General features: G+C 49.0%; 2 protein-coding genes across 2 annotated transcripts; both read right to left on the reverse strand.

Annotated features, from left to right (window-relative positions):
- On the reverse strand, nt 1-2669 carry LOC117850061 (uncharacterized). Its single transcript, XM_034731840.2, has 4 exons — nt 2440-2669; nt 927-1039; nt 743-843; nt 1-628 (listed from the first exon to the last, which is right to left on the reverse strand). The coding sequence occupies exons 1-4, from the start codon at nt 2600-2602 to the stop codon at nt 292-294; spliced, it is 714 nt and encodes a 237-aa protein (XP_034587731.1). The 5' UTR covers nt 2603-2669; the 3' UTR covers nt 1-291.
- A 17858-nt stretch (nt 2670-20527) lies between these two features.
- LOC140222086 (uncharacterized) lies at nt 20528-21731 on the reverse strand. The gene is made up of 2 exons (XM_072292269.1): nt 21018-21731; nt 20528-20831 (listed from the first exon to the last, which is right to left on the reverse strand). Exons 1-2 carry the CDS (start codon nt 21720-21722, stop codon nt 20712-20714), a joined length of 825 nt encoding a protein of 274 aa, XP_072148370.1. The 5' UTR covers nt 21723-21731; the 3' UTR covers nt 20528-20711.
- Nucleotides 21732-23625: the final 1894 nt, after the last annotated feature.

A 23625-nucleotide genomic window follows, 5' to 3' on the forward strand; every position in this document is an offset into this window, starting at 1 on the left:
TACGAAACGACAATCACCACTGACATGTATATAGCAATTAAATGAATGCTACAGCCGAAAACTCTGAGGCTGGAGCACGATAAAGCAGCACTGGGCACACTGCTGACATAGCACTCGACGACTGAGCTAGGCCGGCCAGGACACCGGCCTGCGGACACAATTAAGGAAGCAGAAAGCACACAACAAGCATTCGATCAGACCACGAAACACGGAGCTGCAGACTTATTCTTGGACGAATGGAATAGTCGAGAGTGCGATTCAGCACAGCTGCGATGCGTTTGATCCCTTCACTTACTGCTTTCTACCGCTTGTCGGCGGCTGCTTCGTTTTTTTCTTTTTATCATCGTTCTTGCTACCATCAGCCCTGGAGGTGCTTGAGGAAGGCTCCATTGTCCGAGGGACGGTAGGGAGATGAGTCCCGCCCGGCGGCCTAGATCGGCCACTGCCCCCCACGGGAGCATCCTCGGGCGGAGGAGCATCCGCGGCCGCGGGATCAGCCGTAGATCCGCCACTGCCCCCCACGGGAGCATCCTGATCGGGTGGAGGAGCAACCGCGGCCGCGGGATCAACCTTTGTGAGCACGACACAGCATTCGGAGATCAGCCGCAGCAGATCAATATGGGTCGACCTGCATTATTAGAGATCGAACAAGAGATGGATGTGTAAGAGTCTAGATAGATACGCATGCGAGCTAGACTCTCTCGGGAGCTACATGCATGCATGCAGGAGCACACGCTCATACCATGCTCCTCCGAGGACGAGCGTGTCGAGATGGAGTTCTTCGATGGCTCTTTCCAGAATGTCCTGAATATTGCTTCCTTTGCAGTTTTTGCCGACGACATCCTGCGCACACGGCAGTACACTAGTCCGTTATTTCCCAAAAACATGCATGCATGTATCAGCGAATTCTGTAATGGAAACTTTACCTTGTCCTTAAATCGATTTAGGTAGCCAGCGAACGTAGCAGCCCTGTTCCCGTCATGCTCATTAGTACGTTCGGACATTGATAACAGGTTATACTTGCTCCAATCTTTTTCACCTGTACCGATAGGATATCATACATAGGAAACGGAGTGTATAATACGTGGCCGGTCACAAAATAAGTTATTGTACATCCACTCCGATTACTATCATGATTGCACTGATTTACGACAAGGTAAACACATATTTACAATACAGGGTTACAATAAATTATAATCACATTTACATTGGACGGTAATAAATCACTATTTGCGGTGTTGTAAATCTCTATGTTCATTGTCGTAATATTTATTGTACATAGAATATCAGCTCCATATGTGCATGTGTGTGTGAGAGAGTATGCGGTTCAAGTTTCAGATCTATTTGGACGAATAAAATTTTTAAATTTTCAAACAGCCTCGGATAGAGGTATACTCTATATAAAAAAAAATAAATATACCGATGAGATATAAAGATAGAGGTATGCTCTGTGGCCAAGGATAGAGAAAAACAAAGATAGAACAAGCTCATTAATTAGAAACATCTGGTTAGAGATATTTTTCTGTTGAAATGTCTCTTAGATAACAAGGTAAACATTAGAAATATCGTTGGGCCATGTTATTCCACTTGCTTTAAAAGTTCCTCAAAACACCAGTGTATTGTATTGTCCACTGATTAGTCTAATCCTTTCAATGAAAATTTCAAACATTTTTCCTTGAGCATGCGGTGAAGAGTAAAAAATATTACATCTGATTGTAAATAATGTATGACACACTAGAATGAATGCAGTCAGACAAAAGTTTTTTTCACGAGAAACACCAACCGTGATTAAAGATCGAGGGCTTTAGTCCTTTTCCACGGGACCCTTTTATCCCGATTGTAAACACCAACCGGGATAAAAGGGTTCGAGGGCTTTAGTCCCTTTTCAGCCACCGTGGGGGACCCTTTTACCCCGGTTGGAAATACCAACCCGGATAAATACCTCCCTTTTATCCCGGTTGGTGTTACCACCCGGGACTAAAGGGTCCCCACAGGTGGCTGATTTTTTCACCCGGGACTGAAGGGTCTCCCGCGGGTGGCTGATTTTTGACCCGGGATAAAAGGGGATCGTAAAATATATTTTCAAATATCATAATTTATAACTTTTTATCACTTCCATACCAAAATTAAAAGCAATATGCAAAAGCATACATACACGCGCGCGCGCGCACATCTCTCTGTGTGTGTGTGTGTGTTATTGAAGATGCCAGACACATCATATATCTACGAGCTAGTGGGAAGAGTATTAGTCATATGTCCAATAGCTAAATTACAGGGGGGACTATGAAGAGCAAAGTAACTTATAGCTTTAAATTGAAGAATTAGACGAAGAATAAGGTACGCAAAGAAAATTTGAGCATGTGTGGCCTGAAAGAAAATACACGTAGGTACGGTATAAGATTCACAGTAAGTGGTGGGGAGATGAGAAGAAAATGTTACCAATTGACGTGGGCCCCGCGTTTTGGGTTACGTGTAGAATGAGAACCTTGGAGTTCTCGGATAGTGTCAGAAAAGCAGTACTAGCCCACTGCAGTGCCGCAAGGCCTTCATCGGAGTAGTCTTTGTTGAAAATAACAACCCCATGTCGTTTCGCCATATCCATCGTGGAAACGACCACTCCCAATCTGAACGGTCAAGGAAATACACTCAACTTAGTCTGTAGGATAGCATAGCTAACCCCGAAATATATAGATGGAGAAGAAATATCATAGGGGTTGGTTCCATTCCAAAATTATTAAAGCAGAAAAGGTGCCAACAGGCAACAGGCTGGGAACCTGCAGCTGCATGCATGATCGGAACTGGTGAAGTTTAATTTACCAATATGTTCCATGATGTATACGTGTTTGACATACTTTTGCAGAAGAAAGATGGAGTAGTTTGGAAGCTAGTCCACTTTAGCAGTCGGTGGAGCTAGCAATAGATGAGGCCCATGCCTGGAAATTGGTTTCTGAGTGAATTGATATTGCTACTAAGGCAACATGTAATTAGAAAAATATAGCAAGGTTAAGGTTCATTACTTGAATTGAGCGTAGCTCAGTTGGTACGGTGGAGCTTGCCCATCAGGGTTCGAATCATCAATTTGGTACTGATGCTTGCATTTTTCTCGATTTAATCGACGTTATTCTTTTAGTGGTAGGCGATGTATCCATTGATAGTGAGGCGCCGCCTATGGTGACTTCGTCAATCTCGAGGATTTGCTGGCTCAGTCTTTCGGAGGTGCTTATAGAGGTAGGGTTGCGTGCGAGTGTGTATGTGTGTGTACTGTGTGATTCGAAAAAAAAGATTTTTGCACTTTCCTTTTTCCTTTTTTCTATTTACAATTGTTTCGACCGTAATATGGTAGCCAACCTTAGCAACAATAATTGGATGAAGCATATAGTCGCACCAACCTTAGCAACAATTGGATGAAGCATACAGTGGCATAGGCTTCTATACATAATTATATTGGTCGCTGCCGTGGATGCTGCTGCCGCCGCCGTCCTCGGGCGCCACCTCATCCCGGATGGCATTGAGGCAAACCACCAGGAACTTGGACGGGCGGTCGAAGTCGAGGGGCGGCGCGGGATTGACGCGAGGGGCGCGAGGCGTCGATGCGAAGGAGGAGAGGGGCAGCGCGGGGTCGACGCGGAGGAGAGAGGCGGTGCGGGGTCGATGCGAGGGGCGGCGCGGCGTCGATGCGGAGGAGGAGAGGGGCGGCGTGGCAGCTGCGGGTGAGCGGTGGCGGCGGCGGCAGAAACGGATGGGGAGAGATTGAGGCGGCTGCGGATGGGGAGCAGCGGCGACTGGATGCCGGACGCGGAGTCGGCGGTGGAGGCGGCGGCGGCGGTTGGCGAGCGACGGCGGCGGTTGGCGAGCGACGGCGGCAGCGAATGGCGAGCGGCAGCGTCCGCTAGCATGAGAAGTGGATGGACGGGAACTGAACACCACCCACGACGGAAGACCCACGTTCGGGGAAAAAGCTGGAAAAAACCGAGGAACCGTTTGAGAAAAAAAACGGCAGGAGGGGCGGGAGAAGAGGGGGAGCCGGATCTGCGGGTGAGCTCGGGTACGAAATAGCCTATTCCGTACCCAGGGTATTACATAGTATAAGCCTATATATATATATATATATATATATATATATATATATATATATATATATATATATATATATATACACACATATATATATGGATATGTTTATCTATAGCTAGCTACAGAATAACTAATTCTATGGCCGGACCATCCGACCCAGCGCACCCACCGCTTCGGAGCTCCAGTTCCCGCACAGCTCGCCTTCCCGCTCCCCACATCCACGGCTCGCCTGTCTGCTCGGTTTTGAGGTGGGAGCGAGCCGAGCACCGCCCGAAATTGCGCCCAATTCCATGTTCTCAGACCTCGCGACCTTTTTCCATCGCCACCAGATCCCCCGCTTCCGTCGCCACTGGATCCCCCGCTTCCGTCGCCCGCTTCCGTCGCCGGCGTCCGTCGTCACCGGATCCCCCGCTTCCGTCTTCCGTCGCTGCTTCCGTCGCCGGATTCCATCGCCCTGAGGTGAGCTATAGCCAAAGTAAAACTTTATCGATCCGCTGGTTATGTACATTGTACATCTACTCGTTGTCTCCAAATTAATGCAGAACACAAGATGCCATTAGATCCGCGGCCCGTCACCGACATACACTGTATCTAGATAAATAATAATATCTATAAATGTAAAAAAACTAAAATGATATATAATTTAGAACGGAGACTTATTTGTGAATGAAGTCTTTTTTATACTAATAAGAAATGTTACGGTACTTGAAGGGAACCTAACGTGCCTTCCCTCTAATTTTTTTGGACCGTTGATCTGAACAAGGGTAGCAAGGGAAAGAAAATTTACATAAACGATGGCAGTTTAGTAGTTAAAAAATCAAGTTATATTAAATGGATAGCGCCAGCATGAATAACGATGTCGGTGACGGACCGCGGTGAGCAGCTTGTCTATGCCAGCGCCGACGTCGACGACCCACACTGCTTCTTGTCCTGCCACTACCACCAAACGTAGCACCACACATGTACACAAAAGAGCAGTCCCGGCCTGGAGCATGCTTCTCGTCCCTCTTGCAGCAAGCCGGCTATAGCTATGGCAGCAGCAAAAACATGGTCATGCTGAAACTTGTATGAATCCTATTCTTTCCGGTAATTGCATGCGGTGGTGAAATCTCAACTAACGCGAGTTGGGGAGACCGCCCTACCTAAACCCTGCCTGCGGCGAGGGCCTTCCCCACCATCCTCTTCGAGCTCCAGCTCCAGGTGTCCGGACATGGAAGAGAATAGAACAATACAGGAGCGAGAGGAGCCTTGCCTGCTGCATGCTTTCTACTTCTGCCTTACTGCTCTGCTGGCTTCTGCATTCTTACGTGCATATATATCCACTACTAGAAAAATCACCTTTAGTACCGATCTGTAACCCTCCTCCAGTACCGACTATGCAACCGATACTGGCAATTCGGTACTAGAGAAGGGTCCTGTAGTACCGGTTAGGGATACCAACCGGTACTAAACGGCCTGCCACGCCACACGCGGGGGCGGCCTAATTAGTACCTGTTGGTCTCCCCAACCGGCACTAATTTATTTTTTCCTTTCTTTTCATATTTTTGTTTCTTTATTCTATATTTGTATTTCATATTTGTTTTCTTTACTTATACTAGTTCTAATACGCTAATATATATAAAGTTCTATTTATCTTTAATATAACATTTGAGATACTAATACACACACATATACATACATATTGTGCATACACGTCTCATATCTACTATTCTGAACCCGATTCCTAACGGTGCTATAAATTTGATCTGTCATTACAAAACTTCCACGTAGGATTTATGACCTCTTTCAGAAGAAATCCATATAGTTGTTCTTATATTGCCCTGAAAACTTCCGTCTCGAGGAGTTTATCCTTCCTGTACATCATTTGTGTCATTGGCAAAGTTTATTATATATATAGTAGATCAATGGATTTGCATAATTGAAACTTTTTTGAAGTATAAGCAAATGAATTGAAATACTTAATCTAATTTTTTTAAGTATATACACATGAATTGTTTTTTGAAGTATAAGCATATGAAAATACTTAATCTAATTTTTCTAAGTATATGCACAAGAATTGGTTTTTGAAGTATAAGCATATGAATTGAAATACTTCGGGTGCTTATTGAAATCAAGTGTGAGCCCCTTCTTTATGTACTCTTTGTTCAAGTTTTTCTTGTATGTCTGAAAAACAATTGCAGCCTTCTTGAAGCCCCATTCTTTCACTTCGTCTTCCTCTACATCTTCGAAAGTGAAGTTATGTTTTATTTGTTGCCATAACATAGCCTTCTCTAAGTCAGGTACGTAAAGGACCATGCTTGTTGGGACCAGGACCGTGCTTGTTGAAGCGACATTGTCAGATTTTTTCCACTTTTGAAAGCTGATTGGGATGTTATCTCTGACAAGGAACCCAATCTGATTCACCAACTTTTTCTTAGCACTGGCAGGAGCAATCGGTTCACTATCTTCAGCAATTTCTATGATGATGATACGGCCCTCTAACTTCTTGTTCTTTCCTCGTTTCTTTTGAGGCCTGTTGCTCGATCTATATGGTTGAAAAATGACAATTGAAATGTTGCATGATTGGAATGTTGCGTGATGATGTTTCTTTTGATAAGAAGAGAATTCAAATAATATTTACGTATAATACTTACTATACCTCACCTTGTTGCCCATCATTGCCTCCCTCGGTAATTGGTCGCTCCTCATTGCCACCCTCGACAATTGTTTGCTCCTTGTTGCCATCACCAACCATGTTGAGGTAGATGTTAGTATGGTTGTAATCGATCTCTTCATTTGGTTGATTGCAGCCCTCAACAATCAACTAAAATATGAACTCCTCTACCGTTTGGGTGTCATTCTCGTCCTCTAATCGTGCCATTGAAACTAGTATAATATAAAAGGATGACTACAAAAAAGAATTAAACACTTATACAATTTGTAACAATTAATAAATGACTAAAACAAGATGATACACTTATACATCTTGTTAAAAAAATAAAGAATGACTAATATGTAACATGGCATGTCATACAATTTAAAATTAATAAGCTTTTCCAACAATTTTTCTATAATTCCTAGATAATTGATGAATTTTTCTACATTCTCTAACTAATTCAACGTTTTTCCTAAAATTTCTAGGTAATTCATATACTGCAGAAATAAAAAAAGAAATTAAACAAGAATTGACAACAAAAATAGAATGAAACATTGCAATAAAATGACAACAAAAATAGAATGAAACACTTATACAATAATTGAGTACAAAAATATTTACATTGATTCGCACATTTATATAATTGATTGAACTATTTGATGAATTTTGTTACAATAAGTGACAACATCATAAAATTTCTTGGTAATTTCTAAGGGGTTGTTTGGATCTCGAGTGTTATGAAAACTAGATTTAGTTAAGCTAGATTTTCGGGTTAACCATCTAAAATCGTGTTTGGCTAGATGAGAAGGAAAAATGATTTCTCGTAAAACTCAAAAAGTCGGTTCACGGATGACCCTGATACTTTTCTAATTCCGTAGATCCACGGATGACCACTAGTGGCACATGAAAATCAGCGTTATTGGTGCAATAACATTATCAAAACACATTGTCACTCATTCCATCCAAACACCTTACTCTATAACCTCAAATCTGTAATTTTCACGTATTTTCTATAATTTCTAGCTACCTCAAAAAATTTCTATATTTTCTAGCTATTTTCTAGTACTGAAGAAATAAAAAAATAAATGGAAAGATTTTCAACGCTTATACAATTTTTTCTACAATTTCTATATAATTTTCTACAATTTGAGATAATTTTCTACAATTTCTAGATAATTTTCTAGCTATTTTTATATTTTTCTACAATTTTAGATAAAAAATAACTAATGACGTCAAGGTAGCCGCGGGTTTACGTCAGTGTCGGGGATAGATCCCCAGTATCTGCAAGTACCCGCAAGGAAGGAAGAAGTTGGACTCCTACTAGGATTCCCCTGTAATCCGACTAGGACTCATACCGTGTACTCCTACTAGGACTCCTCTTTGTAATCCGACTAGTACTCTTGCCCCCTGGAGTATATAAAGGAGGGCAGGGGTACCTAGATCGGTAGGCACAACATGAGTGCAAATCTTCACACATCAACACCCAAGCGCAGGGCGCAATATACAGTACCCAAATAGGATTTAGGGATGCTATTCTAGCGGCCTGAACCTGTATAAATCTGTCTTATGTCCTCGCTTTTACCTTCGGGTTCCAGATCTGTCGATCCCCCATCGACAAATAGACTACCTCGGGTACCCCCATGGTAGCTGCTGGTATAAAACACCGATAGTCAGCGCAAAGACGAGCCCACGACCGGCCGCGAGTCAGGGGTGGCGATTGCGGACGCGGACGGGGGGTGGGGGGTCACGAACGGGGGTGGTGTCGGGGTCAAGTCGGCATCGGGGGGCGACGTCAGGCCGAACGCGGCAACGAAGGCGGCGGACGGGGGCGGCAACGGTGGTTGCATATGGAGGTGGCGACGACGGCGTCGGGCTGGGGAGGCGTCGGGGAAGGTGGCGTCGGGCTAGGAAGGCATCGTGCGAGGCGGCGTTGAGGGGCGACGTTGGGCTGGGTGAGAGGGCGGCGACGAGTGGACCAGTGACGGGGACGAGCGCGTGTTGGCAGTAGGGGCGGCGCAGCAGATGGCGGCGTGGGGCGACGAGGGGGCGGCGATGGAGATAAGGTGGTGGCGGATCGGGAGGAAGACGAAGGAGGAACGCAAATTTGGCTAAGTGTTCAGGGAGGGCTACTGCGCGGCTTTTAACCCCTCCCTCTAGTACTGGTGAAGAACAACACACGGTACTAGAGGGGGGCCTTTAGTACCGGTTGTTCCCAACATCCAGTACTAAAAGGGTTCCCCGTGCACGAAATGAAAAATGTGCCCCCACCACCCGGTATTAAAGGGGTTGCATTCCCCTGTTTCAATTTCCCACCCATCTATTTATTTTTCTTTCTTTTACAATTGCTATTGTATTAATTATTGCATGTAAATCAAATAACATTCACAAAAATTGTAAAAATAATTTACTAATTTTAACTTAATAATAGGTTATAATTGTCTTAATAGCTATATTAACTTTATAATTCAAAAAAAAGATTTTTTGACCATGCAAAAATTTTGAAGAATAGGGCCTGTAGTGTTCTTAACATGTTTACCATGAAAATGTCAGATGCGGTCAAATATCAAACATGGTAAAGTTACTAATTTTAACTTAATAATAGGTTATAATTTTCATAATAGTTATATTAACTTTATAATTCAAAAAAAGAGATTTTTTGACCATGCAAAAATTTTGAAGAATAGTGCCTGTAGTGTTCTTAACATGTTTACCATGACTTAATCAAGTACTTATTTAAGTGTACGTAAATTTATTGTTTAATATTTGATGGTGCTAAAAAATGAAATATTTAATATTTTAACCATGCAATAATCATTTCTTGCTTAATAAGGTGAGATTTTTGCAAATAGTATTGTTGAATATTCTATTGCATCACACTGGCATTGTTTTCCTCCTATTTCAGATTCATGATTCGATGGTATATTATCTAAAGGGAAGACTTGTGTCCATTGAAAAAGGCAACTTATAGTGAAACAAAGAGAGACAGGAATGGAGCATCAGATGAAACTATAGTCAATGACCATAAAAAAGATGAATGTTGAAACTGAAAAGGTTGAGAAACCTAATAGCAAGAAGGTTCTAATACATTAGCTTTCTTGTAAGAGCTTAGGTAACCAGCACCATTACGTTAATTCCTTTATTAATAACCAAAAATACAACATAATTGTTCAAATACATTATGCAACATCATCTAATGGAATGTTAATAACCCTTCTCTTGACGAACGTCCCTTGGTTGTGATCGCGGCGTAAGTATGGAGCATCCTCTTTGGCTAACAGGATGTTTGGGTCAACCTCGACTAAAAATGGAGGAAGATCATTGAATTGATCATAATCATCCATCATAACTCCTCTTTTTGTGCCCTTGTTTGCAATCTAGGTACAACAATTTCTTATGGTCATGTAACATATGCTCGAACAGTTTTGACTCCTTCACATTCTCACAATCTTCCTTTGCATCTCGCAACATCTGACTTAGATCATCGAGAGAACCTTCTGCCTCGCTCATCTCTGGTTCAGCATCGCTCATTGGAGCATCTGCAAAGGCACTTTACTTGAATCCAGTCGGGAATGTTGTCATCTTGTTCTTCTTCTTCATCATCATCATCCATCATAACTCCTCTTTCCCCGTGTGTCGGTGTCAAGAATCACGGGTCAAGACTCCGGCAAGTAAATTTATTTTCTATGCGCGTAAGGCTTGGATGGTTGCACGAGAGGACACAAAATTTATACTGGTTCAGGCAGAAATAGCCCTATGTCCAGTGTGGGAGGCTGCTCGTGTTACTCATGCCAAGTTTGTAGTAGGGGTTACAAATGGGCGAGAGAGGGAAGCTGGTCCCAAGTCTCTGTGGGTGTGCCCTGATGCTCGTGAGGTTGGATTGCGGGTCAGGGTCGGATCGTTCCGTTTGAGAGCCGTCCCTTTCTCGGGCCCCCTGATCCTCCTTTTATAGCGTAAGGAGGACACACGAGTTACAATCGAGCCAGGAGTAAAGGGAATTAAAAAAGGTAAGCAAGGAAGGTAAAGCACAGGGAGACGGGCCGAGCCACCGGGGTTGCCGCCTTCCCTTCTGATTTCTGTGTCCTGTCAGCATGGCTACCGAGGAGGGGTGGTTGTCGTTGGGTCCCATCGATGACCCAGCAGTCGGCCACTGTACCCAAGCATGCGAGACATGCGTGGCGACCGACCACTGTAGCCGTGCGAGTTGATGATGATGACTGGCCACCGTAGCCGTGCACGTCGTGGATGACGAGCAACCACTGTAGCCACGCGTGCTAATCGGGGGGCGCGGCTGACACGCTCCTATTGCTAGGCCGAGCGGGAGACCGGGCAGCGCACCCTCCTTCATTAGGCAGCATGGGCGATGAGTGCCCTATAACGAATGTCACAGGGGAGGGTTAGGACGATGAAGCTATACGGCTGTGACACACGGAGAGGCGCCCACGTAGTGCGCCGCCTGAAAACTCCGGCGGGTCACGTCGAGGAACGCGGGCGCCTCTCCGTGTGTCACAGCCGTATTCCGGACATGCGTGTGCCACCAGTTGCATTTATGGCAAGATCGGTGGGGGCCCACAAGATCTGCGCCCTCGCCTGCTGGTCCGCGCACGTCCTTGGGTGAGGCAAAGCTCTGTCCTGTGGGTCCGGATATGTCCGACCCTTAGCGCCCGGGGTCGGGCGAGGTGGAGACCCACTGCGAGGGGGCGGGCAAGGCGGAGACCCACTGCGAGGGGTTGGGCGAGGCGAAGACCCACTGTGAGGGGTTGGGCGAGGCGGAGACCTGCTACGAGGGGTCAGGCGAGGCGGAGACCTGCCGCGAGGGGTCAGGCGAGGCGGAGTCGGGCACGTCCGACCCCTCTCGCCCGGGGGTCAGGCGAGGCAGAACTCTCTCAGCTGGGATGAGGAGCGGCCTCGGGGGGTCGGGCGTGTCTGACCCTGTGACCCGGGGGTCGGGCCAAGTCGGCGGAGGTCACTGTTGCTGGGGCTTGGCCCGGGCCTTTATGACTGTCGTTTAAGGAATATAAGGAAGTCGTTAATATTTCCCCTCGATAGTAGCCCCCGAGCCTTTGGTGGAGCAAGAATGCTCCTCCAGAGGTTGTGTTCGTTGTTCGTCAAGGATCTTTGTTTGACCCGTAACCTGCATTTGATCAGGGAGGAAAAGCTTCGCTCGTTTGGCTTGGTCGGGGAGTTTTGGGTAGGCAGGGTGTTCCGAGGATGGCTTGGCTTGAGAAGATTCCCTATCGTTCCAACGACCACTCCTGGTCCAAGACTCCAAATTATGACCACACGCGTGGTCGTTGGTTGCGATTCCAGTCCCCGAGCACCCGCGCGTTGCAGGGGACCGATCGAGAGGTCGGATCGTCTTTTAATCGTTATCCCTCAAGTGTCCATTCATTGGGACAGAGGGGGTAAGCCGTGCCATGTTATCCTCGTTGGACGAACAATGGTACTCGTTGAGCTACCAACGGGTCGGTTCGAGTGGAGTCCCGATCCCCGTTCGGGGGGTCCGGCTTGGGCCAAGCTAGTGGCGTACTCCAGATTCCGGATTGCCAGTTCATATAGTTCCCGGATCCATTCGATCGGATCCACGGGCTCATTCCCTTTCTTCAGGGAAAAACCATGAACTTAAACATCAGTCCAGACTCGAACATGAGGTCGGGACACCTTTGGCTTTCGCTCGCCTGGGTGGTGGCCGCAAGCGGACCCGTCCCTTCTCACCCCTTGCTCGGGATTGTCCTGGGGCAACTGTCGAATCCTGCGGTGGGCCAGGCTTCGAACCCCTGGACCGTAATGGGCCGTAATGGATTTGTTGGTGGGCTCCGGGCCGTATGTGGAGGAAGTCGTGCACGTGCATGCTCTGGGAGGTGAAGCGGCAGAAAACATCAGGCCCGCGAAATGAGGAAGGGAGACATTCCCTGCAGTTGGAAGAGATCGTGCGCACGGTTTCCGAAAAAGGTGGTGGTGATGGGCATACCTGGCGTCACAATAACTGCGATCGGATTGCCCTTTCGCTTCCCGCGCGCCCCCTGTAAGACGAGGGAGTCCTCCTTGCTGGTTCCACTCCGCACTCGTCTGCAGCCTTTCTTGCTATCTTGCGCACTTTTTGCCTCCCTTCGCTCCAGTGCAGTAGCCTTCTCCGCCCCCGCCGTTGAGCCTTCCCTTCCCTTAGTGATGGAGTCCTGGCTGCGCTCGAACTTCAACACCGCGCGCGCCACCGGCCTCGTGAAGAAGGGCCTCCTCTGCGAGAGGACCGCCAAGAACGAGTGGAGGTACCCCGGAAGGGAGGATGTGCCGAAGCCGGATGACGGATACGTTGTCTCGTTTGCGCACTTCCACGAGATGGGGTTCCCGACTCCGCCGAGCCACTTCTTCCGCGGGCTGCTGCATTACTATGGGCTTGAGCTGCAGCACCTCAACCCCAACGGGATCCAACACATCGCGGCGTTTGTCACACTGTGCAAGCGGCACTTGGGGATTGAGCCCAACTTCTCGCTCTGGAAATACTTCTTCGCGGTCACCCTGCATCACAAGATCGAGAAGAAGGGGATCCAGGTGTGGACGACTCCGGTGCCGATGGGGTGCGCCGCCATCCACCTCCACGAGAACCGCGCTAAGGAGTACATGGCGATGAAGACCGCGCCGTCCCACAAGGGGTGACACCAGCAGTGGTTCTACATGAAGAACTGCTCCGAGTCCCCCTCGCCGGAGTTCACCGGCCGTGTCATCGCGGAGGCGCCGGACAACTGGACGTACGGTTTGGTCGAGAAGCAGAAAAGGAACATCGCCGGTCTTCTCCAGGCCATCAATCACTTGAAGGAGGAGGACCTAACTGGGGTCGGAGTTATCGGAGCGTACCAAGCTTGGAGGGTGGCGCCACTGATGCTCCGAGCCCGCGCGCTCGGCGATATGGTTCCCGGCGCGGCGACTGATGGCACCGTCCTTGCGATGGGTGTGCTTGCCAATGCTAAGATCGAGTAGCGCGTCCAGGAGGTGTTGGATGACAGGGATGTTGTGTTCCCGGTGCCGGGACACCCCCCGATGCGCCTGGATGAGGGCTACGTCCCGCTGCTGAGAAATTTGCACTCTCGTTCTTCTTTCCTGTGTTTTCTAGTTTGCCGTTCCTAACGTGGAATTTTCGAGTCTGTAGGGCAAGTTGAACCAGGCCGTAGCCTCCCGCCCGCCAGTGCCGGAGGACGCAGCGTGGCGGCAGCAGAACCGCCTCCTCGCCGAAAAGCAGAAGAGGAGGAAAGACAAGAAGACGACGACGAGGAGGAAGAGGGCCGCGAAGGAGTTCCAAAGGTGGCAGAGGGGCGCGGTTGTGATAGATGACGACGATGATGACGATGAGGATGATGAAGACGAGACCGAGGAGGAGGAGGGTTATGTCCTGGCCTTCGTGCCGGGTGCGCTCGTCATCCGAGACCAGCCCCCTCAACCGGCCGCGGGGGATAGGTCGAGCGGACCGTCCGCCCAGGGCTCGACCCCGTGGGGCTCGGAGGCCGAGCCCCAGGGGTTGGTGAGGGGCGCGCCTCAGGAATCGACGGGACCAACCCCCGACCCTCTGCCTGCGTCGCACGAGCAAAGGGGTAGAGGCAAGCAGCCGCTATCAGAAGTCTCGGGGTTGGCGTTAAGCTCGTGGGCGAAGCGTGCTGTCACACCCTGAAATTTCCGAATTTTAGGATGTGAATAAAAAGAATAAATAAACAATAATTTTCTCATAATTTTAAAATTTTCCCAACATTTAATTTTCTTTTACAGGAAATTTAGTATAGGAAAAATAATTATTTGCTTTTACAAATTAAATATTGTTGTTCTATGTCTGTGCATTCATGTCACTGCATCTAGGTGTTTCTTGAGTGCAAAAGTTTGAAAAATGCGTTTAGACATTGCCCAGACCCTTGTGAGGATTTTCCATCTTTTTCTGGAATTTATTCTCCTTTTCCTAGAGCTAAATCTAATTTTTAGAAGGCTCTAGAATCCTTTTCATGAGCTCCAAGTATTTTATTTGGATTCCTTGCATCCCAATTCATCTCTGAGATTTATCTCAGATTTTTCGGAATTTTCTAGATATTTTTCTCGCTTTAGAAAACGAGTCCAGCTATTTCTGGAATTGTTTTCGCGCAGATAAATAAAATCAGAAATTCCGAAAATAAAAAAGTCAACTCGAAAATATCTTTTTCCGAGTGTGGCCTATATATATATCACCGTGTTCGTCTCGACGCGAGGATTTCAGATCTGCAAACCTTTACACGAGTTGCATCTCCTAACTCCGTAGATCTGAAGTCAAAATTCGGTCTTCGTCAAACTCCGGCGAGCTTTTCCGGATAAACCGTGGACTTTCGACGAAAACTGACACCACCATGGAGTTCCTCTCTTCGAGCTCTACGCCGTGGTGTGGTGGATTGCATGAATCCGATGTCGGCTCCGTCGTCTTCCCCAACTCCGGCGAGCTTTTCCGCCGCCATTGTTTATCTCTTGCCGAAGGTGAGCACTTCGCCTCGTCGATATCGTTCCATTTTGCCATTCATGCGCGAGATCGGACTTCGTTTCCGGCTTTCCCATCTTCCTCTCTCTTTCTTCTGTTCCTGTGCACAACCGTAACATGGCTGCCGCCTGGTTCGCTGCCTGCTCGCTGCCTGCTCGCTGCGCTGCTGCTTGTACGCCGCCGGAGCCGCCGGCCCCGCCACCCTGCCGGCGCCGTCACCTGCCGCTCGCGCGAGCTGCCTCGGCCTCGGCCGTCGCCACCGGCAGAACCGGGCCGACCAGGAGCTGCGCCATGCTCCTGGAGGGAGGAAGAAGATGAAGCGCTGTTTTTCGGTTTAGCCCATGGAGAACTTTGTAATTTTTCCTCTTTCCTTTGTGTCTTGGCAAACTAGCAGATAACCCCCTGGATCTATTAGTTTCCCTAGATCTGGTCCAGCCCTTGCGGTTTTGCAAATCTAACCCTGTCCTTTAACCTTTTCGCGAGCACTATTCCTTGTGTCTTGCCAATTTTCCTTGCTAACCCTCCAAGTCTACGGTTAATTGCGTTTGGGCCCTTGCAGCTTGTTTAACCCATAGATTCTACGTTTTAGCTCCGTTTTCATCCGTTCAAGTTGCGTTAGATTCATAATGATGTAAATTACACGTTAGTGGTAATGTTTTCCTTCACACATGTTTTTGAAAATAAAATTTATATTAAATTGATTAATGTCTGACAAACAAGTTCTTCTCTAAATAAAATCTATTTAGTGTTAAACATCGTTTTTCATAATAATTGTTAATTTGATTAATGTTTATTCAATTTGTTTTCTAAATAAAATCTGTATAGGTTATATCTCGAGTTTTCATAATTAAAAATTAATTTGGCTAATATAAATATGAATGTGTTTTTAATTTAATCTACTTAGTTGAACTCGAGATGTAAAGCTATACACTTAGATGTCTACATGTATCTTATTTTTAAATTAAATGTTTAATTTGCATAAATTGTACTCAAATATTTATAAATAAAATTGGAGTAAGCTTTACACCGTCTTTTCTTATGAAAATATAAATATGACTTGATTAATTCTAACTAAGGATATTTCTCTGAAATATCTTTACATTGCTTTTCTCAACTAAAATAAATAAAGCTTGTAGCTCTTATCTTTCTTTTATAATTCAAAACTCTCGATAGCTTTATCTTTTCAACCATAGTTCCGTTTTAAGCGTTCCTTACGTTCGCGTGATCATAGAAGTGAGCCCTATCTTTTAGTACGCTCTTTTAAAGCTTTTCTATTGATTTGGTGTATTGTTCTTAGTTGTACTTGTTGTTCACTTGTATGTTTGTACCGGTGTTTGCTTCGAGTAGAAGGATCGCCGTTCGGAAGCTCTGAAGAGTACGAGTTTCAAGTGAGCAAGAGCCGAAGAGCAGTAAGAAGTAACTTGTCGCTGGAGAAAGGCAAGTGTGTCCTTGTGCTTTTGTCCCAATAATTTTGTTTAATCACTATTGCATATGCTTGCATTAAATTTGATGGGTCCTATTAAGGTTTGCCTAGTTTTTATGATTATTCCTTGCCAACCTGGGTTTACCTTTCTGTTGGGTAGCTATGCTTAGCTGCTATACTTGGGTTATGGTGGTTCTAATGAACAAAGATGATGAACCTATTTTATTTATGCTACACCTTTCTTTAATTCAAGATCATTATGTTAATTGGAACATGGAGAACCACCCAGGAAAACAGTGCTACCACAAGACTAAATGGCTCTGGTCTTGGCTGAATAATTAGAAACTCTAGTTTGGGGTAACCTTACCGAAAGGGCAAGAGGGGAGGCGTTGATGGGATATAGCACTCGCTCTCTTGGGAAGTGGGCTTGGCTAAGACACTATACCCTCTAGGGGACTGCTATGTTTCGCTTCGACCTGAAACCTTAGCGGGTTACCACATTGCTAGCGAATCTTTGTAAAGGCCTCGTAGCGTCCCTATGCAATCACACCTCGGAAGTGTGGTATTGTGCCTGATCAGCACAAGTGTGGTTGGGTCTAAAGTTCTTTTGAACTTTTACGCAACTTGTGGGTAAAGATGTGCAACCTCTACAGAGTGTAAAACTGATCGATCAGCCGTGCTCACGGTTAAGAGCGGCCTGGACCCTCACATGAGTAATATACTTGAAGATGGATTTAAATTGTGGTTTATGCTATGGTTATGGTTGTGCCATATGCTTATGGCTTATATTTATGTTTATATTAATTGTGGGTTGGTATATACTTATACCTTAGTAATCAGGTGCTAATAAAATTTGACCAACTAAAAATGCTTAATGCAGTCAACCAGTCAGCCTTTCCTTGTTTAACCCTTGCATTCATATTCTCCTCATACTTGCTGAGTACGACAAGTGCTCACCCTTGCTATAAACAACATTGCTCAGAAGAAGAAGCTGCTATGAAGTTGTTGTGAAGATGGTGCTGAGTTCTAGGCGTACGCAGCCCCCAGTCGATTGCCTGTGAAGTTTGGAGCCTCCGTTTCCATGATTAAGCTGTATATCTCTGATGGTTTCATAAGTCTTTGTATCTTTTTACGTGATACTGTTGCTGTTATTCACTAATGATGTCACTATATGTATGAAACTTGATCCTGGCATACATATAGGTAGCACTTGGTTTTGTCCTTAAAACCGGGTGTGACACGTGCCTGCCGTCCTCATACTGCAGCAAGGTAAGTGGAAAGTTCCCGCGTACCTTATTCTTTTTTGGTGTCGAGCCGATTCTTGTGTTTGATGAAGTCGTCGCTTTGCAGTGCCGCTCCACGTGGCTTCAACCCGCCGCTGGCGCCGAAGAAGGCGCTCCGGTTGTCGGTCGCTTCTGCGGGACTAGCCGTCACCCCGCCAGGAGCGAGCGACGGCGGCATCAGTGAGGCCGTGGCGCCCCGCGCAGAGGCGGCCTCCAAGGTTGCGGCTGAAGAGGGGGTGCCGCAGTCATGCGCAGCGCAAGCGCTGGCCCCTGCCTCATCTTCTGCCCCCATAGCCAACCTAGCAGGATAGGATGCTGCCCCTGGGGTTCCTCCGCACATCGAGGTGATAGGCCTTGAGGCGGAGGAAGAGCCGGTAGGGGAGGTACCCGCGCCTGAGGCGCCGGTCGTGGAGACAGCAGTGGTGATGGTGGCGCCTGCCCCGGCGACGGCAACGGAGACGGTGGCACGTGTTCCAGGGGCAGCGGTGGAGACGGCGGCGCCCGCTCTGGGAGGACTGTCGGCGTTGGTCGACGAGCCGTCGGCGCTCGTCAACCCCAACGCGTGGGGGGGCGACCGCACGTTGGTTCTCCTGTGGAGACCCGCAGAGGCCCCTCTTCGTCCTGGACGATGTCGGGGAGCTGGCAAGCTGGTCGAACATGCAGGGTGGGATCACAGACGTCTGTGCCACCCTGTCCTCCACGATAGGGAAGTTGGATGGCGTCGTCGCTCCCGTCGGTCGGGTATAGTGTTCTCTTTGGCGGTTATCTTTTTCCTTTCTCCGTCCTTATATTTTCAAATGATTTCTAAGCACAAATCGTTCTACAGGCCATTCAGGACTACAGCCGGGGGAAGTCTGAGTTCCTCCGGCGTAAGCGGGGGGTCTGGGAACGCCTCTCCAGGGAGGCGCAGCAGAACGGGGAGCTAGCTGGACGGCTCGCCGCCACACACCAAAACGCCGCCGTCCTGGAAGCGCGGGAGAAGGAGGCGCAGGAAGGTGCACGGAGGACGGAGGACAAGCTCTGGGTCACCGCCAAGAAGGCCCGTCGTGACGCCGAGGAGCTCGCCCGGTTGAAGAAGGAGCATGAAGCCCTTCAGAAGACCGTCGAGCGCATCCGGCACGAGCGGCACACCACTCGGCAGGAGCGTGATGTGGCTAGCCGAGATCGTGACCTCGAGGCGGGCCGGAAGGCTGAGGCTGAGAAGATGGCGGTCGACCTGAGTGAGGAGGTCAATCGGCTCCAGTCGCAGGTGCAGGGTCTTCAGACCGCTGTATCCCAAGGAGTCGACTGGGAACGTCTGTTGCGAGCCCAATCTGACGGTAGGGACTTCGTTGTCCTTTTTTCTTCGCTTGCAGCATTGCACTGGTTTTTGACTTTGTGGGCTTTTTTGGACAGGCCTTGAGAGCAACCTTGCTCAGTTGAGTGACACCGCCGATGCGGAGCGCGCCGAGCACGCCAACCTGCAGGACGTCGTCCGCATCATCTGTGAAGACCTTGGGATGGTCCAAGAGGAGGGGATGAGCTCGCTAGCGGCTTGTGTCCTCGGAACGTACCAGCGGGCGCGCAAAATTGCCCGTGAAGCGCTCCACATTGGCGTGAGGCAGGCCTTCGACGTCCTCGGATCCCACTACGACCGCCTCAACTTCGACGCCATGAGCGGGGGGTACTCCTCTGGGTATACCAAGGCCGAGCTGGACGAGATCGATGCATCAGTGTTTAATCCTATAGAGGCCTTGGCGTAGCTCCTGGAGGATGAGGCCATCCCACCGGAGGACCCGAGGACGGGCTAGCTGTACCGGGCAGGGTTGCCCAAAGAATATTTAAAGAATTAAGTAGTTTCGAACACGCTTTTGTGATGGCCGGAGAGGCCTTTCTGTTTATGCAATTTTTTTGAAAAAAGTTCTTCGATCCTCTTTCTATGTTATGGGTTCGGAAAGATCAGAGTGTGAGCCGGACAGGTCGGGAAGCGCCGGCGAGCAAAGGCACCGTAGCCGTCGGAGGTGTAGGTTTCTCGCAGTCCGATCGGTCTTGCTCGAGCGTCGTTTGCACATTCTTCTCCTCCCGTGCCAAAACGTTTAGGAAGAGGGTTGGTTTGGACAAAAGCGGTGTTTTAACAAGATGCCAAGTGTCTTGGGCCGGAGCCCTTGACATCCCCCGAGGGATACGTGACCCTGGGGCAGAGCCAGGGTCGGATATCCCTAAGTTTGGGACGAAACTTTAGCGAAAGCAACTCGAAACATCTCTTTTCACAAACAAAATGGTGAAAGTATGTACATAGCTTAGAAGTGACAGCTAAGGGTAAAAGCGACTTAGTTGTTCGATGTTCCAAGCATTGGCGAAGATCTTCCTGTCGGGGGTTGCTAGTTTGTATGTTCCTGGTCGCAGTACTTGCGCAATGACAAACGGACCTTCCCACGGCGGGGTTAGCTTGTGCCGACCCTTGTTGCTTTGGACAAGGCGAAGCACCAAGTCACCGACGTTGATGGCCCGACCCTGTACCTTACTGATGTGATACCGTCGCAAAGCTTGCTGGTACTTGGCCGAGTGCAGCAGGGCCACGTCTCACACTTCGTCAAGCTGGTCTTGCACGTCCACGAGGGATGCTTGGTTCCCTCGTTCGTCGTACGCTCTGACCCTCGGCGACCCATACTCCAGGTCGGTGGGGAGGATTGCCTCGAACCCATAGACCATGAAGAACGGGGTGAAGCCGGTTGCCCTGCTGGGGCTTGTCCTCAGGATCCATAGGACTGCGGGGAGTTCCGCAACCCATTGGCCGCCGAACTTGTTGAGGCGGTCGAAGATCCGTGGCTTGAGACCCTAGAGTATCATGCCGTTGGCCCGCTCAAACTGTCCATTCGTGCGGGGATGCGCTACGGCCGACCAGTCCACTCGGATGTGGTGATCATCGCAGAACTTGAGGAATTTCTTCCCGATGAACTGCGTGTCATTGTTCGTGATGATGGAGTTAGGGACTCCGAAGTGATGGATGATGTCGATGAAGAATTGCACCACCTACTCGAACTTGATCTGCGTGATCAGTTGAGCCTCGATCCACTTCGAGAATTTGTCGATGACGATGAGTAGGTGCGTGAAGCCCCCGAGCGCCTTCTTGAAGGGCTCGACGAGGTCCAGACCCCAGACCGCGAAGGGCCACGTGATGGGAATGGTCTGGGATGCCTGGGCGAGCAGATGAGTTTGCCGCGCAAAGAATTGGCACCCTTCGCAGGTGCGCACCACACAGGTGGCGTCGGCGACCGCCGTCGGCCAGTAGAAGCCTTGTCGGAAGGCATTCCCAACGAGGGTTCTTGGTGCGGCATGGTGGCCGCATGCTCCGATGTGGATGTCCTGGAGTAACGTCTTTCCTTGCTCGATCGGGATGCAGCGTTGCAGGATGCCGGTATGGCTCCGCTTGTAGAGCTCCCGGTCGATGATGATGAAGGATTTGGCGCAGCGGGTGATCCTTCGCGCCTCTGTTTGGTCCGTCGGGAGCAACTCGCGGATGAGGTAATCGAGGTACAGGGCTCTCCAGTCAGGTGGGGGGTCGGACCCCTCTGCTGGATTCGTGTCGATTTCCATGACCTCGGGGTCGGAGGGGTCAGCCTCCGAGTCCGGGATAGGTGGCGTGTTGCCGAGCTCCTTTGACTCCTCATAGCGGATCGAGGGCTTATGCTGGTTGCTGATAAAGACGCTGGCGGAGACTGGTCTCCGGCTGGATGCCGCCTTTGCCAGCTCGTCAGCTGCCTCGTTGAAGCGTCTCGCGACGTGGTTGAGCTCGAGACCATCAAACTTGTCCTCGAGCTGGCGGACCGCGTCGTAGTATGCCGCCATCTTGGGGTCGTGGCAGCTCCACTCCTCCATGACTTGTTCGATGACTAACTGGGAGTCGCCTCGGATGTCTAGCTGTCGGATGCCCAGCTTGATGGCGATGCGAAGCCCATTGAGAAGAACCTTGTACTCGGCGATGTTGTTGGATGTGGGAAAATGGAGGCGGATCATGTACCTCATGCGTACGCCGAGGGGGTAGATGAAGACTATGCCCACTCTGGCACGAGCTTTCATTAGCGACCCGTCGAAGTACATTGTCCAGTACTCCTGCTTCTCCGGCGCCGATGGCGTCTAGACCTCCGTCCATTCCGCGATAAAGTCGGCGAGCACCTGAGACTTGATGGCTGTTCGGGGCGCGTAGGTGATGCCCTGGTCCATAAGCTCGAGAGCCCACTTCACGATCCTCCCTGTGGCATCCTGATTTCGAATCACTTCACCAAGGGGGAAGGACGACACGACTATCACCGGATGAGAGGTGAAGTAGTGCGCAGCTTCCTCTTCGTAATGAGGACTGCATATATGAGCTTTTGGATTTGGGGGCAGCGAGTCTTGGAATCGGATAAGACCTCGCTGATGAAGTACACCGGGCGCTGCACCTTAAGGGTATGCCCCTTCTCCTCTCTCTCCACCACCAGGGCAGCGCTTACCACCTGGGAGGTTGCCGCGATGTAGAGCAGGAGTGGCTCCCTATTGGTCGGTGGGACCAGGATTGGGGCCTTCGTTAGGATTTGCTTGAGCCGGTCAAGCGCCTCCTGAGCCTCGGTGGTCCACACGAAGTGATCGATCTTCTTCAGGAGTCGGTAGAGGGGAAGTCCTCGTTCGCCGAGGCACGAGATGAAGTGGCTCAGGGCCGCAAGACATCCCGTGATGCGCTGCACTCCCTTCAGGTTTCGAATTGGCCCCATGCTGGTGATGGCTGATATTTTCTCTGGATTGGCTTCGATGCCGCGCTCGGAGATGATGAATCCAAGCAGCATGCCCCTCGGCACCTCAAAAATGCATTTTTTGGGGTTGAGCTTGATGTGCTTGTCTCTCAGCCTCTCGAAGGCCAACTCAAGGTCGGGGATGAGCTGATCACCCTTTTTGGACTTAACCACGATGTCGTCCACATAATCCTCAACGGTTCGCCCGACGAGGTCCCCAAAGCACTTGAGCATACATCGCTGGTATGTAGCCCCCATATTTTTCAGGCCAAATGGCATCGTGACGTAGCAGAAGGATCCGAAGGGGGTGATGAAAGAGGTCGCGAGCTAATTGGAATCTTTCATCGCGATTTGGTGGTAACCGGAATACGCGTTGAGGAAGCTAAGGGTTTTGCACCATGTGGTTGAGTCGACTATTTGATCTATGTGTGGCAAAGGAAACGGATCCTTTAGGCACGCTTTGTTGAGACCTGTATAGTCAACACACATTCTCCATTTCCCATTCTTCTTTCGTACAAGAACAGGATTGGCTAACCACTCGGGGTGGTACACTCCCTTGATGAACCCAGCCGCCAAAAGCTTCTGGAGCTCCTCACCGATGGCCTTGCGTCTCTCCTCGTCGAAGCGGTGCAGGCCTTGTCTCACCGGTTTGGAGCCGGCCTTGATGTTCAAGGAGTGCTCGGCAACTTCCCTCGGGATGCCTGGCATGTCCGAGGGTTTCCATGCAAAAACATCGTTGTTTGCGCGAAGGAAGTCAACGAGCGCGCTTTCCTATTTGGGGGATAGGGTAGCGCCTATCTGCAGTGTCCTGCTATTGGAGAAGTTGGGGTCGAGGGGGACCTCCACGCCTTCCGTGGCTTCGAAGGAGGTGGAGGACTGCTTGGAGTCGGGCAGGTCCTCGGCGCCCTCCGCAAGACGGACCGCGTGGTCCTCCGAGCAAGTGATGTCCGAGGCGTACTCGCAGCACTCGGCATCACACTCGT

This window comes from Setaria viridis, chromosome 3 (genome assembly GCF_005286985.2).
Source record: "Setaria viridis chromosome 3, Setaria_viridis_v4.0, whole genome shotgun sequence".
NCBI lineage: Eukaryota > Viridiplantae > Streptophyta > Magnoliopsida > Poales > Poaceae > Setaria > Setaria viridis.

Excerpts from the sequence above, each read along its gene's own strand:
- LOC140222086 (XM_072292269.1), bottom strand. The coding sequence starts at position 21,722 with ATGGCGGCATACTACGACGCGGTCCGCCAGCTCGAGGACAAGTTTGAT. Across the intron at positions 20,832-21,017 it reads CGGTCTGGGGTCTGGACCTC|TTCATCGGGAAGAAATTCCT; the intron begins GTCGAGCCCTTC and ends AATGACACGCAG.
- LOC117850061 (XM_034731840.2), bottom strand. The coding sequence starts at position 2,602 with ATGGATATGGCGAAACGACATGGGGTTGTTATTTTCAACAAAGACTAC. Across the intron at positions 1,040-2,439 it reads CGCGGGGCCCACGTCAATTG|GTGAAAAAGATTGGAGCAAG; the intron begins GTAACATTTTCT and ends CTATCGGTACAG. Across the intron at positions 629-742 it reads CTCGTCCTCGGAGGAGCATG|GTCGACCCATATTGATCTGC; the intron begins GTATGAGCGTGT and ends CTAATAATGCAG.